General features: G+C 52.5%; 1 protein-coding gene across 1 annotated transcript; it reads left to right on the top strand.

Annotated features, from left to right (window-relative positions):
• The first annotated feature begins 2,094 nt into the window (after positions 1-2,094).
• On the top strand, positions 2,095-17,509 carry ERN2 (endoplasmic reticulum to nucleus signaling 2). The gene is made up of 22 exons (XM_045993080.1): positions 2,095-2,237; positions 4,062-4,167; positions 4,515-4,548; positions 4,793-4,865; positions 5,781-5,853; positions 5,989-6,096; positions 6,334-6,435; positions 7,372-7,636; positions 9,588-9,666; positions 9,755-9,902; positions 10,014-10,135; positions 11,227-11,382; positions 11,645-11,813; positions 13,940-14,024; positions 14,171-14,360; positions 14,437-14,536; positions 14,628-14,830; positions 15,996-16,143; positions 16,241-16,368; positions 16,944-17,067; positions 17,153-17,220; positions 17,303-17,509. The coding sequence occupies exons 1-22, from the start codon at positions 2,142-2,144 to the stop codon at positions 17,507-17,509; spliced, it is 2,784 nt and encodes a 927-aa protein (XP_045849036.1). The 5' UTR covers positions 2,095-2,141.
• The last annotated feature ends 60 nt before the right edge of the window (positions 17,510-17,569 follow it).

Genomic DNA, 17,569 nt, shown 5'->3' with positions numbered 1-17,569 from the left:
CTACACAGGGGCCAGTCCTTGGGTGACGAGGCTCTAGCCAGTTCTCAACCCCTACTCCTTATTTTCCTTCTCTCTGAGCCTGGGGAGTGACTTTTCCACTTTTCTGCTCTCATTATTTATTCTCTCAGGTCTAGATTCGTGCCCTGAAGTGTTCAAAAACAAAAGCTAAATAAAAGAAGCTTTGTTTTCTCTCTGTCCCTCCTCCTCCCTTCTCAGAGGCAATAAATTCAGAGCAGCCTCACCTGAAGAGAAGAGCTATCAGGGGGAAAAGAAGCTCTGGAGGAAGGAAAACATCATTAGTGTTGGAACATAGTAGCCCCCTAAAGCATATAGGCATAGGAAAAAACAAAACACAGGAGTAACTATGACAGCATGTTAACAGAGGTACTCTGTTTCCAGGAGGTGGAACCATGAATGAATTTTCTTCTTCCTATTTATATTTTCCTGAATGTTACAAAGTCTCTACAATGTGTATTATTCATATCATCACACACACAAATGATTTATTCGGGTTCACTTGTAGGTTGTCTATGAAAATTGAATGGATTTGCATGAGGCATGACTACGAATCCAAGCATGATGAATAAACACCATGTACATTTCAAAGTGGATGTACAGTATACAAAATACAAAGCATAAAGGAGGGCTCATTCACATCCTCAGGAGCTTGGGCTGGTTTCTAGAGTGACAAGCAGTCACTTCTGTTAGGAAATTAGGACCACCTGGCCAATTGGGAGTATTGGAACAGCTAAGCTTGAAGGAGTAACCACGTAAACCAAAGACTTTATGATGTACACGTTTCTAGAAGAGGCTTCTTGCCACGAGGCAGTTGGGTTTTCTAAGGCTGCATTTGATGAAAATGTGATGACAAGGTGCCTCAGATCAGGTAGGTTCTTAAAAACAGAGCCTGAGGCAGGGGTTCTGACTCAAGCTGAGGTTGTGCCCTGGGAAGAACTCTAAGAGAAGGGGAGTGAGCAAAGGACAGGGACCTCTGCAGCCCAAATTGTACCTCAGAGTTGATTCCAGCTTGAGGCAAAGGGACCAGTCTTTTGTTTCCCCATGTCAGTCAGTCATTGGTAGGAGGGCACAGGATGCTTCAGTCAGCCAAGGGCAATCCTGTGGAGAAAGCAGGCACCTGTGAGCTCTCAGCAGCCCATCCTTGGAGCAGCAGAGGGATGGGGGTGCCAACCTAGCAAGATGGGGTTACATGGACAAGCCTCGGCAATCGAGAGTTAATCACAGCTTGGGTCTGGGGCATGTGCAGCAGCAGGTGACACTGAAGACACCAGTGATGGTGGCGTATTTGGGGTGGAGGTGCAGACTGTGGGCCAGATAGCAAACTCTTCTATGACTGTGGGGGCATGCCCAGGAGGGCCAGGGATGACAGACAGGCAGAGGCAGAGAGGGGCAGAGCTGAACTTCATGATCCTCAGATCAGCAGTGATTTTTACACCAGGAAGAAAGAGAAATGAATGAGCCCAAATGTGACAATTAATGGGATCCCTGCAAAAAGGGATCCCTCTCTGAACCAAGTTGGGGGACCTTTGTCTGCAGCAAGGACTGGAACCACCACAGCAAGGAGTGCTGGATGCTGCCCCGTCTGGTATCTAAGGCATGGGAGGCTGTGAGTTCTGCAAAGACAGGTACCCTTTCTCTCCTGCCTCCCAGACTGCTTAATAGGTCAATATTTATTGAATGAATGAGTCCATCAGTTCATCCATATTCCACAGTCTCTCAATGAAAGATGCCCGAGCACAGTAACAAAGAGCAGAAGCTCTGAGGGCAGACGTCTGACCTTGAATTCCAGTGCCCAGCCTCTGCTTTTCCATCGGTAGCGCTGGGACCGTTGAATAACGGGGACAGATGCGGAGCGCTTGGTAGAGTACTTGGTGCGCGGGACCGTCTGCATGAATGGCCTCGGCTGCTAACCTCACCCACACTCTCTCTCTAGCAGAGTGACTGGGGGTGCTGTTGTGGGTGTGATGAGAAGGGCAGGCGGGGCCGGGGTGAGGGGGGAAGGGCGGGACACCAGCTGAGGTTGCGCCTTGGCTACTGTGTACCAAGTGGCCCAGCCCGGGGCGGAGTCTCCTTCAGGCTAGGCAGGGTCCTTGCTGTCCCCTGGAGGCGCTGAGGGACCCGCCATGGTGAGCGCAGCCGGGGGGTGCGGCCCATGGCCCCCGCTCCGCCTAGGGCTCCTGCTCCAGCTCGTGGCGCTGCTCCGGTCGCCAGGGCCAGAGGTGAGACGTGGGGCAGCTGCGGGACCTCCAAGTTCTGGGCCTCGGACTGGGGGCAGGGGCAGTTGCTTAGCCATCGGGTTGAGGGTGGGGAGTGCAGCCACAGGAGGCGCCTTCCCCTCCTCCGGGTCCCGAGGGCCTCAAATCAGACCCTGTCCAGGAAAATCCTCCTAGCTTTGAGGGCTTGCCAGGTGCCCCCACAAACACCCAGCTGCAGAGATGTGCCAGCGTGGAAAGGCACTGAACAGGTGCCCCCTTCTGCAGTGTGAGGGTGCAGGTGGAGAGAACAGCCTGGACTGGGTGGGGGTCTCCTAAAAGTCCTGGGATCCCTGGTGGAGACACAGGGTCCACTCAAGTGTCCTCTGTCAAGAAATTCAGGTGGTTCATGGTCTCTCCCTTACCCACACCCGGACCCTGGTTTCAGAACATCTAGGATAAATAACTAGGAGTTGTGGGGATCAGGTCCTGTCCTGCCAGCAGGTAAGAGTCCAGTTGTACAGAAATGCAGGAAGAAGGCAAAGGCACCCAGAATAAAATCCACTCATTCACCCTGCAGTCCCCAGAATGGCAAACAGGATCATGGTGGGTTGGCCATTCACGCCAGACCTCTGCCCCACATCCTGCTCTGGGTCCACCCTCGACTGCCAAGTAGGAATGCGAGACCAGGGTGGCCAGAGCAGGTGTTTCCAGAAAAATGAGAAAAACTAGAAAGGAGAAAAATTAGAAATCTTGATTTTAAAAAATGGAAATAGTTCCAGTTGTAGAAATGGGTAGCTAATCAAAAGCAAATGTGTAGGGGCACCTGGGTGGCTCAGTGGGTTAAAGCCTCTGCCTTCAGCTCAGGCCATGATCCCAGGGTCCTGGAATCAAGCCCCGCATCGGACTCTCTGCTCGGTGGGGAGCCTGCTTCTTCCTCTCTGCCTGCCTCTCTGCTTGCTTGTGATCTCTCCCTCTGTCAAATAAATAAAATCTTAAAAAAAAAAAATGTGTAGGCATGATGATGGTCAACCCACCTCAGCTGTGGGCAACCTGTCTGCAGCTTCTTCTCAGACCAGAAAACAGGCTGCGAAAAAAGAGGGGCTAAGAGGCAGTTTTCCGACTCACCACCAAAACCACTGGCGTAGCTCCAAACCTGAGGGTCCCGGAGCAGGATGTGGCTTTTGCAGGGGTGTGGCTGGGCCACCCGGATGTTAGGGTTCCTGCTGGGCACTCAGCCTCACCCTGTTTGCTCAAGGAGGGGCTAGAGCAGGTGAGTTAGCCCAGCAGGGGCCCGATGCAAGGGCACCTCCAGCCCTCCCTCCCTTGGCTGCCCCCAAGCCTTGGTCCAGAGGACCCCTGGGGCCTGGCACCAAAAGCAGCTGGGCTGGTCTGGGGAGGCAGAAAGGGGTCATCCCAAGAGAGCCAGACAGCGTGGCAAATGTAATCAGAGACATGGTGGTTCAAGTACCCATTCTGCATGGTCTTAGGCTCATTACCTACCCTGTGTAAGCCTTAGTCTCTCATTTATATAATTTATATAATTATATATTTATATTATATAATTTATATATTATATATATAATTTATTTAGTTTCTATATATAATTTATATATAGATAATTTATATAATTTATATAGTGCTGGGGACAAGAGCACCAGTCTTATCAGGAGGCTGTGAAGTCTTCTCGTAAAGGCCCCCAGTCTTCTCTAGAAAACCAGAAAGAATTGAGTGGTGGGGAAGGGGAGGGACTTTAGAGAGCCCCCCAGCTCCCATCAACAGGGGAGCCTGTCATGCTTCCTTCTTTGTCTGTCCCCTTCTGCAAGAAGGTGACTTTGTTTCCCACTTCAGGTCCAGACTCTCAGGCCAGAAAGCCTCCTGCTAGTGTCTACCCTGGACGGAAGTCTCCACGCACTGAGCAAGCAGACAGGAGACTTGAAGTGGACGCTGAAGGATGGTGAGCAGGGGGCAATCCCCTTCCTTCCTCGGACCTGTGACATAGAAGATAAGTGTCTGGGATCTAGAATCCAATGAGCCGGTGTCTGCAGGCAACTGGACCACTTCCCAGCTGTGTGGCCTTGGGAAAGTCACTTCCTCTCTCTGAGCCTCCATGTCCTCACCTGTAAAATGGGGCCAAGGGTGATGACCCTACTTCACAGCGCTCTTTGGGAGGATTAAATTACATGCATGACGAATGTTTGGCTCGGTGTCTGGCACACACTTAAGCACACAATGAACATGAGCTAGGCTTATCAGCGGGGAGTTGGAGGAGGTTACTCACGCTTCATGTCCCTGTGCCCACAGATCCCATCATCCAGGGGCCAATGTATGTCACCGAGTAAGTGAACCTGCGGTCTTTGAAGGAGGGGGGTTCTGGGAGATGCCGAAGCCACAGTTGTGTGGAAGGAGTTGGGTGGAGTGGGCATGGGGGCGTGTTGGAAGGAAGTTTGGCTGTGGAGCAGCTCTGTGGTGCCTCCTGCAAGGGTGGGCTCCTACTAGTTGGGGAGATGGAGAGAACTGGGGCATCCATGAACCCAGGGGGTGTGCGCCTAACCCTCCCCCTGTTCTCCTCTGCCCCACAGGACAGCCTTTCTCTCAGACCCAGCTGATGGCAGCCTGTACGTCTTGGGGACCCAGAAACAACAGGGATTAATGGTATATTTCCTACAGTGTTTGGGGTAGAGAGAGAGCCTGGGCTTCTGTTAGCTGGAGTACCGAGAGGGCTGCATGGTTGGTGTCTGAGGGTCCTGCAGAGGGCATTATGGGAAGGCTGTCCAGAGGCACCTGTTGAAAGGGGGTGGTGGGAGCAGACTGTCAGGCCCCTGAGGGCATCACAGGGCTTCTTCAGGACGCTGGGGAAACTTCCACCAGTTAGGTTTTACCAAATAAATAGTCACCCTGAAACTCAATGGCTTAAAAATACCAGCCGTTGATTTAACTCACCATTTTGTGGGATCACAGTTTTGGCTGGACTCAGCTGGGTGGTCTTGACTGAGTTTGCTCTGGCGTCTGTGGCCAGCTGGATGGCTGTCTTTCTGAAAGTTGGTTGGTGGTTGGCAGGTTTCTGAGAGGGACAGCTGGGCCAGACATGGCTCATCCTCATCAGGAGAGCTTGGGATTGTCCACGTGGTAGCAACAAGGGAACCAGAGAAAGGGCAAGTCCAGCGCACAAACCCTTGTCCAACTTTGCTTGTATCACCTTCACTAACATCTTGCCAGCCAAAGCAAGTCCTGTGGCCAAGTGCAGAGTCAAGTGGTGAAGAGAGAGATTCCACTTGGTTATGGACATGGCCGACAGGTTGCCTTACAAAGGGACATGCACACAGGGGAGAGAAGGCATTCGTCTTCCACAGCGGGACTCTGATGGGGGCTATCAAATAGCACTCTGGATTTGTCACAGGGAATGGGGTGGAATGTTTGTTAGAACTTTATCCCATCGGAAACCTGCTGTGTGACAATAGCCAAGTTACTGACACTCTCTGGGAAATGAAAATGATACTGATTGCCTCTAGTGAACAGGTTGTATGTGTTTTTCTGCTCTTTCTCTTTCCTGGAAACGTTCCTTCTCAGAGGCTGCCCTTCACCATCCCTGAGCTGGTTCACGCCTCCCCGTGTCGCAGCTCTGATGGCGTCTTCTACACAGGTAAGCATCTCTCCAGCCCGCGGGTCCAATTCCAGGAGTGGACCTCGTTATGGGGAGTGGGGGACAGCTGCGTACAGGACATCAGGTAGCACACCCTGTCCCAGGCGATGGCTGGGCCACTTTCCACCTCCACAGGCCGGAAGCAGGATGCCTGGTTTGTGGTGGACCCTGAGTCAGGAAAGACACAGATGACACTGACCACAGAGGGTCCCTCTACCCCACGCCTCTACATTGGCCGAACACGTGAGTCATGTCCCAACGGCTCCTGGCAATTGCTTTCCAAGTTGAATCCTGCCCAGTCAGTCAATCTGTTGGTCTGCAAACATTGCCCTGAGCTGAGGGGACAGCGGTGACCCAGACAGATTGTGACCCTCACAGACTCTGGCCTCCAGGACGGGTGCACGATGACATCCCCTGGCGTAGTCGTGGGAGGAATATTGCACGGGCATTCCTGGTCACCCTGCTTCTGGGCATTCGCAGAGTACACGGTCACCATGCACGACCACCGGACCCCGGCCCTGCGCTGGAACACGACCTACCGACGCTACTCGGCGCCCCCCATGGACAGCTTGCCTGGAAAATGTGAGTGCTGCCTTTCCCTGGCTCCAGGTTTTGAGCAAGTTCTCCGACTCAGGGTACCCTTACCAAGCCTCACCACATTCTGAATGACACACCCTTGGTGGACAACCCTAAGTGACCCCCCCCTCAACCCCAGCCAGATCCTCCTTTACCCCGAGCCATCTTTAACATCCTCACTCCTCCATATTCCAAAGGAGCTGAGCCAGGTAACCCTGGGTGGCCCCTGTTGTCCTGAGTGACCCCAAGCAACCCACAAACGCTCTGATGGGTCCTCACAGATCCTAACTGACCCTCAAAGTTGAACAACCCGAGAGATGACCCTAAGTGAACTCCCCCAAGATTAACCTCCCCCAGGTAATTCTGACCACCCCCTTGATATTATGACCATCCCACCCAACGGCCCGAGTGACCTTTCAGGGGTCCCCAAGCCACCCCTTTTACCCTGACTTCATTTTGCATGGAACCCACACAAGTAACCATAACAGATCCCAGCTGACACCCCCAGGGCCTCTGACTCATCCCCTTCACACCCAACATGACTCCCAAGTGACCCACATGCCTCCAGGCCACCTGATTGTCTCCTGGGTGACCTCAATCAGACCATGGCTAGGACTACCTCACATCCTAAGTGACCTCTCTCAAGTGACCTGGACTGAGTTACACACTTAAGTCAGTTCTGGATGACCTGACTGACCCCCGTATCTTACATAGCTCCCCGGTTGCCCCTGACTGGTCCCCTGATTCCAGGTGACCCAGTACATTCTGACTGAGCTTCCCATGTCCTCCTAACCGTCCAGGGGATCTCACCTGACCCCCACACACCTGAGTGCCCTCCTGATGGCCTACCCTCTGAGGAATTCCCCCCAACCCCCCAAGATGTTCTGAGATGCCTCAGGTCAGAGCTCCTTGCCCACACCACCCTGGCCATCTTTCTTGCAGACATGAGTCACCTGGCATCCTGTGGGATGGGTCTGCTGCTCACTGTGGACCCAGGAAGTGGGGCAGTGCTGTGGACACAGGACTTGGGCATGCCAGTGATGGGAATCTACACCTGGCACCAGGACAGCCTGCGCCAGCTGCCGCACCTCACGCTGGCTCGGGACACCCTGCATTTCCTCGCCCTCCGCTGGGGCCACATCCGACTGCCTGCCTCAGGCCCTCAGGACACAGCTACCGACTTTTCCACCTCAGACACTCCGCTCCTGTAAGTGCCCATCCCTGGGGACTGGGGAGGACTGGACGTTTAATTATGACACACATATACAGCTAAACCAGGAGCCAAAATATTTCAAACTGGTTATTTACAAAACTGATTGGCAAATAACCAGTGCCCAGCACCCCGCACCCCCACCCCCTACGGTGTCCTCGGGACCTTCAGGATAGCCTTCTATTTGACAACTCTAGGGCAAAATTGGCCTACAGGGGGCCTCTGGGTCTCCACTCCAGTGTATGGATGGTGCTTGTTCTGCGTGGCATGTGCTGTGCCTTAGTGACTGTTAAAGACAAACCTTTCCCTTTCCCTACAGTACTGAATGCTTTAGAGTCCCCATCTTAGGGGACAAAGAGACAGGCTGGGAAAATAATGGATTATCCATTCATTCATTCATTACACAAATATTAATTGAGCACTTACTGTGTATTAGTTACCTGTCAGGCTCTGGAAGTACAATAATACAGCCTGTGTTCTTACCTACAGAGATCTTAGAGTCTAGTGTGGAAGATGGGTGTGTAAGAGGACAATTGTAATAAGTATGATAGAGAATGATAAAACAGAAGTATAGATTTGCCATGGGAATGTATAGGAAGGTTACCTAAATTGAGACTGGGGACAGGAGGCACTCATGGAAGGCTTCCTGGAAGAAAGGACATCTAAATTGAAACCTGAAGGATGAGTAGAAAGCGAGAGAGAGAGAGCACGAGTGAAAGCGAGTATGCACATGGCAGCCAGGGAACAGAAATTAAATAAGTCTGGAACATAGATCTAAGCATGGAATAAAGTCAGAGGGTGTTAAGCCAGGGATCTTGTAGGATCATTGAAATGTTTAGGCATTTTCTCCTAAGGCTAAGGAAAAGACATTGGATGGTTTTAAGCAAAAAAGTGATTAGATCGGGGCACCTGGGTGGCTCAGTGGATTAAGCCGCTGCCTTCGGCTCAGGTCATGATCTCAGGGTCCTGGGATCGAGCCCCGCATCGGGCTCTCTGCTCTGCAGGGAGCCTGCTTCCTCCTCTCTCTCTGCCTGCCTCTCTGCCTACTTGTGATCTCTCTCTCTCTGTCAAATAAATAAATGAAATCTTAAAAAAAAAAAAGTGATTAGATCATCTTTTCACTTTAGAAAGACAACTCTGGTTGCAGTGTGGAGAACATCAGAGTGGTAGAGCAAGGAAGTGTCCATGCATCGAATACTGCATTAGTTCAGACATGAGACGAAGACCATTTGGAATAAGGTGGAAATGCTAGAAATGGAAATAAGTGGAAAGTAAGAGATATGAAGGGGGGGAAACAGTAAGAATTTGGTGATCAGGAAATTTGGCGGTTGTGGGCAAGGAATCAAGGTCTGTGAGCAAGTGCTCAGGTTTCTAGAAGCACGTAAGTGCTGTCCTTTTCAGAGGTAGGGAGCTCTAGAGGAGGAAGGGAATGTAAGGAATGAAATGACAAGTTCATACTCAGAAAACTGAGCTCTTGAAAAAGGTCTGGGCTAGACACAGATTTAGAAATCGTGACTCTAGAGTTTGTGTCTGTTAGCTTCTGCCACATAACAAAGTACTCCCAAAACCTAGAGCTTAAAAACAATGAACATTAGTTATTTTTCAAGATTCTGTGAGTCAGCTGGGTGGTTTTCTGATGTGGGCAATCTGGTGGCTTGGTTGAGTCTGGATAGTTTAAGATGACCTCTTTCAACTCTATCATAATTGGTGGAATATTTGGCCGAGGGTGTGTCAAATGAGGTCCTCTCGTGCCCCAGGAGGCTAGCTGAGCCCTTCTCAAGCCACTGTTTATGATACATTTGCTATTGTCTCATTCTCCAAAGCAAGTCACATGGTTAAGCCCAGGGTCAGTGTCGGAGAGGACAACACAAAGACACAGGTACAGTGGTAACTGAAACTATCCACCACTATCACTCATACTTCTCCCCTTTTTCTTCTTCCTCACTAGGATGACACTGTACGTGGGGAAGGATGAAACTGGCTTCTATGTTTCTAAAGCACTGGTCCATACAGGGGTGGCCCTAGTGGTGAGAAGGGGTCTCTGAGAGGGCTGGAAAAAGGGGATGGGGTAGGAGAGCACCTCTCTCACTCATGACTCTCTATCTTTTGCCACAGCCTCGTGGACTGACCCTGGCCCCCATGGATGGCCCCACCACAGAAGAAGTGACACTCCAAGTCTCAGGAGAGCGAAAGGGCTCACCTAGCACTGCTGTTAGATATCCCTCAGGCAGTATAGCCCTTCCTAGCCAGTGGCTGCTCATTGGTGAGATTCTCCTGGCTCAAGTTTTGAGTAGATGAAGGGCCTATGAGCCCTGCTTCTGAGTTGGAAGGCTGATGTCACCTTCAGCGAGCTGACCTTTGCTCTGCCCCTTAGGATATCACGAGCCACCCCCAGTCCTGCATACCACCATGCTGAGGGTGCATCCCACCCCACAGAGTGGGACTGCTGAGAACAGACTCTCAGAAAACACACAGACCCCCACCCTCTTCCTGGAGGTCAGTGCTAGAAGGGCAGAGGACATGGCAGGGGCGGGGGGCTTGGCAGGTTGGGAGGGCAGCTATTGGACCTTTCCCTCAGGCTTCTAGGAGTACATCTGGGCATGGGTCAACTGACATCACACAATCTCCTGGAAGAAAAACATACATATATGTTGTTATTTCCAGAAACACATTAGAAGTATCAAAGGATATTGGTTATCTAAATCGTGAAATAAGGATCACAGTTCTAATTTTTCAGTGTATAAATTACAGAATATTTCTCAAGTTAGGAAATGTAAACAGAAAAACTATAAAACCATGCTCTACTGGGAAAGGGTTGGGCAAGAATCGCTAGTGGTTCAAGGTTAGAACAGCCATGGCCTGCTCCATCTCCCTCTGCCCCTACCCCCAACCCCACCTTTCACTCACAGATAAACAAATACATCTTTTAAAAAAAGAGAGAGAGAGGGGCGCCTGGGTAATTCAGTGGGTTAAGGCCTCTGCCTTCGGCTCAGGTCATGTTTCCAGGGTCCTGGGATCAAGCCCCGCGTTGGGCTCTCTGCTCAGCAGGGAGCCTGCTTCTTCTTCTCTCTCTCTCTGCCTGCCTCTCTGCCTACTTGTAATCTCTGTCAAATAAATAAATAAAATCTTTTAAAAAAGGAGAGAGACAGAGAGAGGATGGATGGAAGGCAGGAAAAACAACAACAAAAACAAACAAACAAACAAAAAACCCTAGCCATGGGGTGAAGCAGTAATTCTCAAATCTGATTGCTCATTAGCGTAACTGGGAAGCCCACTCAGTCCCCACTGAACTGGAGATGGATATCTGAATTTTTTGGTGATTTCCCAAGAGTATCTGTGTTTTTTAGCGAGCCAAACCTTCCTACCTCCAGTCGCCCCAGATGCTGGTCATCAGCTAGTTTTGGAAGACCACACCCCTGGGACACCATGATGCTTCAGCACCATGGAGAGCGCCCAGGCTCTCGCCTCATGGATACTCACTCACAGCCCAGCATCTGTACTGGGTGATGGAGAAGGGTTAGGGTTTCTATAGTAGAAGGGTTAGGGTTTCCATAGTGTGCTAAGAGTGAAAGCTCCTTTGTCCTCAGCTCCTGAGCCTGAGCCGTGAGAAACCTTGGAACCTGGAGATGCATCCTGAAGAGAAAGCCCCAGACTTGTATCCGGGGCTGGGACCCCAAGACCTGTTGGCAGCTAGCCTCACTGCTGTCCTCCTGGGAGGATGGATTATTTTCCTAATGAGGCAGGTAGGCCTATCACCCCTGACCTCAAGTCCTTCTTAAGGTTTTCCTTAGGGGAACCCTGCCCCTCCTCTCCAAGATCACTCAGTAGCTCTCTCTCACCCAGCTCTGATTCTATCCCCTGCCTTTCTCCCAGCACCTCCCTGGGCCCCTGCTACTATGTTCTCTATGTTCTTGGTCTGGTGCCAGACTGTCTCAGGCACGACTGCTGGGCCCAACCACAGCAGGACCTGGCCGCAGCTGAGTCCTCTTGTGCCCTGTATTTCAGCACCAACAGCTGGTGGAGAAGGAGCAGCAGATCCTCTTGGCACCAGCAGACCATCCTCACATCTCACAGAATGCTCAGCCCCTGCTGTCAGGGGCCTCCCCCCAGGGCCAGAAGAAGAAGAGCCTTCCAAGCCCCTCAGAGCAAGCCCAGGCAGTTGAAGACCCAGAAGGTAAGCTTAAGTGAACAGGAAAGGGCAGAGTCAGGCACAGAGAAAAGATGGGGCAGGTTTAGCTTCAAAGTTGCTTATTAGAAGTCACTATAGTACAGTGCTTAAGCCTGAGTAATAAGAGGATTTACAGCCTCCTATAGAGTTAAGCACTCTAGAAATGTCTGCCATCATTCTTTATCATTATCATCAAGGACTCTCCAGTGCAGATAGAACTGGGTATAGATCTAACTCCACTAGCTGTTCACTTTGACAGGTTGCCTTCCTCCTCTGGGCTTTGATTTTCTCATCTGTCAAATGGGAGTAACACCCACCTCATTGTATCACCTCATTACGAGAAGTTACGGGTATCATTATTATTAAATCAGTCTTAGGTGATGTTAACAATATTTGTGTTAGTTTAACATCATATTTGGTGACAGTACCAGTAAATTACCTAAGTCTCATTTTTTTCCTTTGTTTCTCTCTTTAGAACTTTTTACTTTTAAACATTTCTCTTTTGTCAATTAGACCTTATAAATTAACTAGCCCTTTCAAGCTCCCCCTAGTGTCTGAGGGTGGCCCCAGGGGGCCTTTTCCATGCTCTTATTGGTCAGCCTAGGCTACTTCTCCTGCTTCTTTGGCTCTGGGCTGGACTGGCCTTCAGTCCTTTGCATGAGCTGCTGCTGGCACCTCCTGGTCTCTGCTCAAACCATTGCCTCGTGCTGTTGTTCCCTTAACTCAGGCTGAAGTCTGCCCCACTCTTGGCCTGATGCTTCAGTGCTGCTCCCCGCATCCACTCTGTGTTCACCCTGCCTCTGCAGAGACAGAGCAGCTCCCCTTCCTGAGGGGCTGGCTCTTCTAGCAGGTACCCACTGCACCTGCAAAGGTGCCTGAGCCCCGAGGGGTTGCAGCTCTTGTCACTTTACTGGTTCTGGGGGTGTTCACTTAATACTCACTCCCTGTACCCTGAAACACTCATTTCCTGGAGTCTTCAGACTCGAGTTGGATCTTTCCCCAGACAGGCCACACTCCATCTTTTCCCAAAATGGCTCTTGTCTAAGCACCCTGTTGTTCTTCTTGACATTGTCCTCCATTCACCCCTCACGACCAGAGCCTGTCAGAGCCCAGCAACTCTGTCCCTGCCTTCTGAGCTTCCCACTCCAACCTGTGTTTCCAGGCCCTGAGCCCAGCCACTCCTGAAGGCTCTGGGTACACAAATCTACATTACTGCCTGTATCTTGAGAGATGAGAGTGAAGTTTTCCTAAAATAATACAGAGCAATGCTAAGGTACAGCTCGGTACTTTTCTCACTGATCTTGGTGCAGATTCTCATCTGCTTTTCCTAGAGCTAGTTGCAGAGACAGAAGTGGGCAGCCCTTCCAGAGTAGAGTGTTCTCGGGGCCACCGCACTGCACAACTCTTGGGGCGCAATGTATGTTTAGCTGTATGCATGGTGTCCCTCGGAACTGAACAGGGCACAGCCTAGCCAGACATGTGTGGGTCATTGTGAGGGATGTCTCACAAGCTACCCAAAGGGAAGAGCAATGACTGTCCAAGCCTATAGACCTCTGCCTGCCTGTGCCAACCCCATCCTTCTTAATAGGAAACCAAGGCATTCCAGGGGCTCCCTGGTGCCCTAGAAAAAACTCTGGGACAGTTTTATGTCCAAATGCCCATTGCTGCCCTGTCCTATCCCAGGGGGTCAGTCTTTCCTGGAACTGCACTCACCCTCACCATGCTGCCAGTTGCCAAGCCCACCTTCCTATTTGAAGACAATTCCTCAATGAAAAGAGTTTATTATTAACTGGAGGAGGTGGAGAGAGTGGCAGAGGAAGTAAAGAAAGAAATCTGGGCAGAAGATGTCAGAAGAGGGAGAAGGATAAGGAAGATAATCTAGCAGCCCATACCCCCACTCTCCTCCCACACATTCAATCTGCGGTAACGCTGTGTGGGATCATCAACACGAGTCCCACTTTACAAATGAGAAAACCGAGGGCACAGGAGTTAAGTCACTTCCCAAACACACACAAGGAAGCGGCAGCTCCAGGCTGGGCATGAAGGGTGGGAGACCAGAGAAAGGTGGAGGCGGTGGTGGGTCTGGACTGAGCAGCTGCTCCCTGAGACTGTGCCCTCTCCTCTCCCCTCAGCTGAGCAGCTTACCGTGGTGGGCAAGATATCCTTCAACCCCAAAGACGTCCTGGGCCGTGGGGCAGGCGGGACGTTCGTTTTCCGGTGAGTAGGTAACCAGAAGCTGGGCTGGACATGTGACTCTCATGGCACTTTGGGCCAGTCCTTCGGGGGGCCAGTCTTTCAAAGGCTCCCAGAGGTGGGTGCAGGAAGGAACCTTTTCCTTCGTCTTCCTTCTCTGAACCCCCCAGGGGCCAGCTGGAGGGGCGAGCAGTGGCTGTGAAGCGGCTGCTCCGGGAATGCTTTGGCCTGGTCCGGAGGGAGGTCCAGCTGCTGCAGGAATCAGACAGGCACCCCAATGTGCTCCGCTACTTTTGTACCGAGCGGGGACCCCAGTTCCACTACATTGCCCTGGAACTCTGCCAGGCCTCCTTGCAGGAGGTGAGCCAGAGCTCGGGGGGTGGTGGGGTGGTAGCAGGGGTCCCAGGTTGCACAGTGATGCTCTGTCCCTCTTCAGTACGTGGAAAACCCAGAGCTGGAGCGCTGGGGCCTGACGCCCTTGATGGCGCTGCAGCAGCTGATGTCCGGTCTGGCGCACCTGCATTCCCTACACATAGGTAGGCCCTGCCCCTGCCTCTGCTTCCACCCCGCCCTCCAGCCTTGGCCCTGCCTTCCCCACAGCCCTGCTCAGCTCTGCTCTGCTCTTAGTGCACCGGGACCTGAAGCCGGCCAACGTCCTCATCGCTGGGCCTGATGGCCCTGATGGCACAGGCAGGGTGGTGCTCTCAGACTTCGGCCTCTGCAAGAAGCTGCCTGCTGGCCGCTGTAGCTTCAGCCTCCGCTCGGGCATCCCTGGCACGGAAGGCTGGATGGCCCCCGAGCTCCTACAGCTCCTGCCCTCTGACAGTCCTGTGAGTCCTTCCCTGGCCCCGTGCCTCTCCTGCTGTGGCCAAGCCTATTTCTTCATCTGTAAAGTGGTGTAGTTCATCCCTTCTTACCTAGAGCAGTGGCTCTCATCCAGGGACCATTTCACTGTCCAGGGGGCATTGGGCACTGTCTATCTAGAGACACTCTTAGTTGTCACACCTGGCAGGGGAACCAGGGCATCTGGTGGGTAGCGGCCTGGGATGCTAATAAACATCCTACAATGCATAGGACAGTGCCCCATCCATATTGTGTTGTAGGGAGGTGCTGTGTTGGAGCATCCGTCCCCAAATGTCAATAGTACGAGGGTTAAGAAATCCTGAGCTAGAAAAGGGTTTTCAATCTGCACTGTGCTGCAGAATCATTGGCGACCTTAAAAGAGTCAGAAGCCCAGGCCCCACATCCAGTGATTCTGACCAGACTAGCCTGGAGCAGGTGATTCTAATAGGTAGCCAGGGAAAACCACTGGTGTCCAGGGTTTGGGGAGCACCAGAGGAGCGAATATAGTTGAAGCCCAGAGAAGTGTCTGACCCCCAGAAACCCCAGGATTATGGATTTCTGAATTGTCAGTGTGTGGGTGGAAGATGAAATCATGCACACAGATGAGAGCGCAGGAAAGGTCAGTCGCTAGACAAACCCATGCCTAAATCACGAGAAAGCAGGAAGTGGCCACCCGGAGACCCAAGGACTAAAGGATCTGATGTCATGGACTTGTACAGATTTTAATTAGTGGCCAGTATTTTAACTTTTGGGAAATTCCACATAACAATCTTGATTTTGGATCCTTTGGAAAATCACAGCTCTGCACGTGGGAGTCCCCTGGAGACATAAGGGCTCACTGCCACTTCATTCCCTCGCACCCAGCCAGCCTCGCCCGCTTCTGTTACCTGCTAGGCCTGGAGGAATGCAGCTTGCACACGTGCACTAGCAGGTCAGGAGGGCCAAGATTTTGGACGAAAACCATGGGCCCTTTCCAGTGGTACAGAAGGCAGGAGGTCTCAGGTTGAGGAGATGGTACTCAGGAAGCATCCTTGAGTTCTAGTCTGAACCAAACGAAGCCTTGCCTAACGTAACAGCCTGTGGGAGAGTTGAATCTGGCAGGCTTCCCGGAAGCAGGGACTGCCTCCTTATGTTGGTCTCTCTGGCCCCCAGACAAGCGCAGTGGACATCTTCTCTGCAGGCTGTGTGTTCTACTATGTGCTTTCTGGTGGCAGCCACCCTTTTGGAGAGAGTCTTTTTCGCCAGGCCAACATCCTTGCAGGGACTCCCAGCCTGACTCACCTGGAGGAAGAGGCACATGGTGAGGGGGGATGGGGCCTGGCAGGGAATGGAGGAAGCAGGGCATGGGGCTGGGTGGGCCTGAAGCCATCCCCCCGACTCTCCATTTGCCCCTACAGACAAGGTGGTTGCCAGGAACCTGGTGGAGGCCATGCTGAGCCCCCTGCCCCAGGCCCGCCCCCTTGCTCAGCAGGTGCTAGCCCACCCCTTCTTCTGGAGCAGAGCCAAGCAGCTCCACTTCTTCCAGGTCAGAGGGAAGTCTTGGGGATGGCCCCAACTAAGGCCCAAGTTTGGGTACTGAGTGATAAAGAGGAATCCAGAGTGGCTGGGAAAAGAGACTTGTCTGCCTGTTCCAGAAAGCCCAGCTCCTTCTCTGAACCAAGCTCGGGCCTAGGCACCTATACGTTGCCATGCTGGCCCTCCACGGTCTGCTCACGACCAGACTTCCCAGCCCCAGCCTTCACCCCATGCCCCTACCCACCCCCCATAATACACACGCCATGCCATTCAACCCTAGTCGTCACTCATACTACACTGGTGCCCAGACAGCCCATCCCACTTGTGTGAACTTGAGCAAGGCACTTGGTGCCTCTGAGCCTGTTTGCTCATCTGTAAAATGAGGACAAGGGTACCTACCTCAGTGGTTGATGAAGACCTAGCAGGTAACGTGGAGACAAGGCACCGGGAAGCTGTACTCGAGGGGCAACAATCCGTTCCTAAACCAAGAAGCCTTTGCCGTTTTGCTCCCCCAAGCCATAGGGCACTCCTGGGCCTTGGCCTCTGAAACTGGTCATAAGGCTCAAGAGCTCTGTGGGGTCCTAGGACGTCAGCGACTGGCTGGAGAAGGAGTCTGAGCGAGGGCCCCTGGTGGCAGCGCTGGAGGCAGGGGGCTCCGCTGTGGTCCGGGGCGACTGGCACAAGCACATCTCTGTGCCACTGCAGACAGGTAGAGGCCGGCCTTGGGGGGGGGGGGGCTGCCAGATGGAGGGGAATCCAGCGGGGGCAGTCTTGCCAGAGTTACCTGCCCACAGATCTGAGACGGTTCCGGACATATAAGGGGACGTCAGTGCGAGACCTGCTCCGTGCTCTGAGGAACAAGGTGTGTTCTAGGGTCTGCGTGGGGCCTGGGTCACAGGGCATCCTGGTCATGGCTAAGCGAGGCCCTCTCACCCTTCCTCCAGAAGCACCACTACAGGGAGCTCCCAGCGGAGGTCAGGCAGGCACTCGGCCACATCCCTGACAGCTTCGTCCAGTACTTCACAGCCCGCTTCCCACGGCTGCTGCTCCACACGTACGGCGCCATGAGGAGCTGTGCCTCCGAGAGTCTCTTCCTGCCCTACTACCCACCGGCCTCAACGGCCGGGAAGCCATGCCCAGCAGGGAGCTGAGGCTGCCAGACCAGGAGTGGGGCCCATAGCTGAGGCCAGCCTCGGTGGCAAAAAAAACTG

The sequence above is a fragment of the Meles meles genome, chromosome 21 (genome assembly GCF_922984935.1).
Source record: "Meles meles chromosome 21, mMelMel3.1 paternal haplotype, whole genome shotgun sequence".
Classification (NCBI taxonomy): Eukaryota; Metazoa; Chordata; class Mammalia; order Carnivora; family Mustelidae; genus Meles; species Meles meles.
The sequence above is the reverse complement of the archived record's forward strand: the minus strand, read 5'-3'. Positions and strand labels throughout refer to the sequence as shown.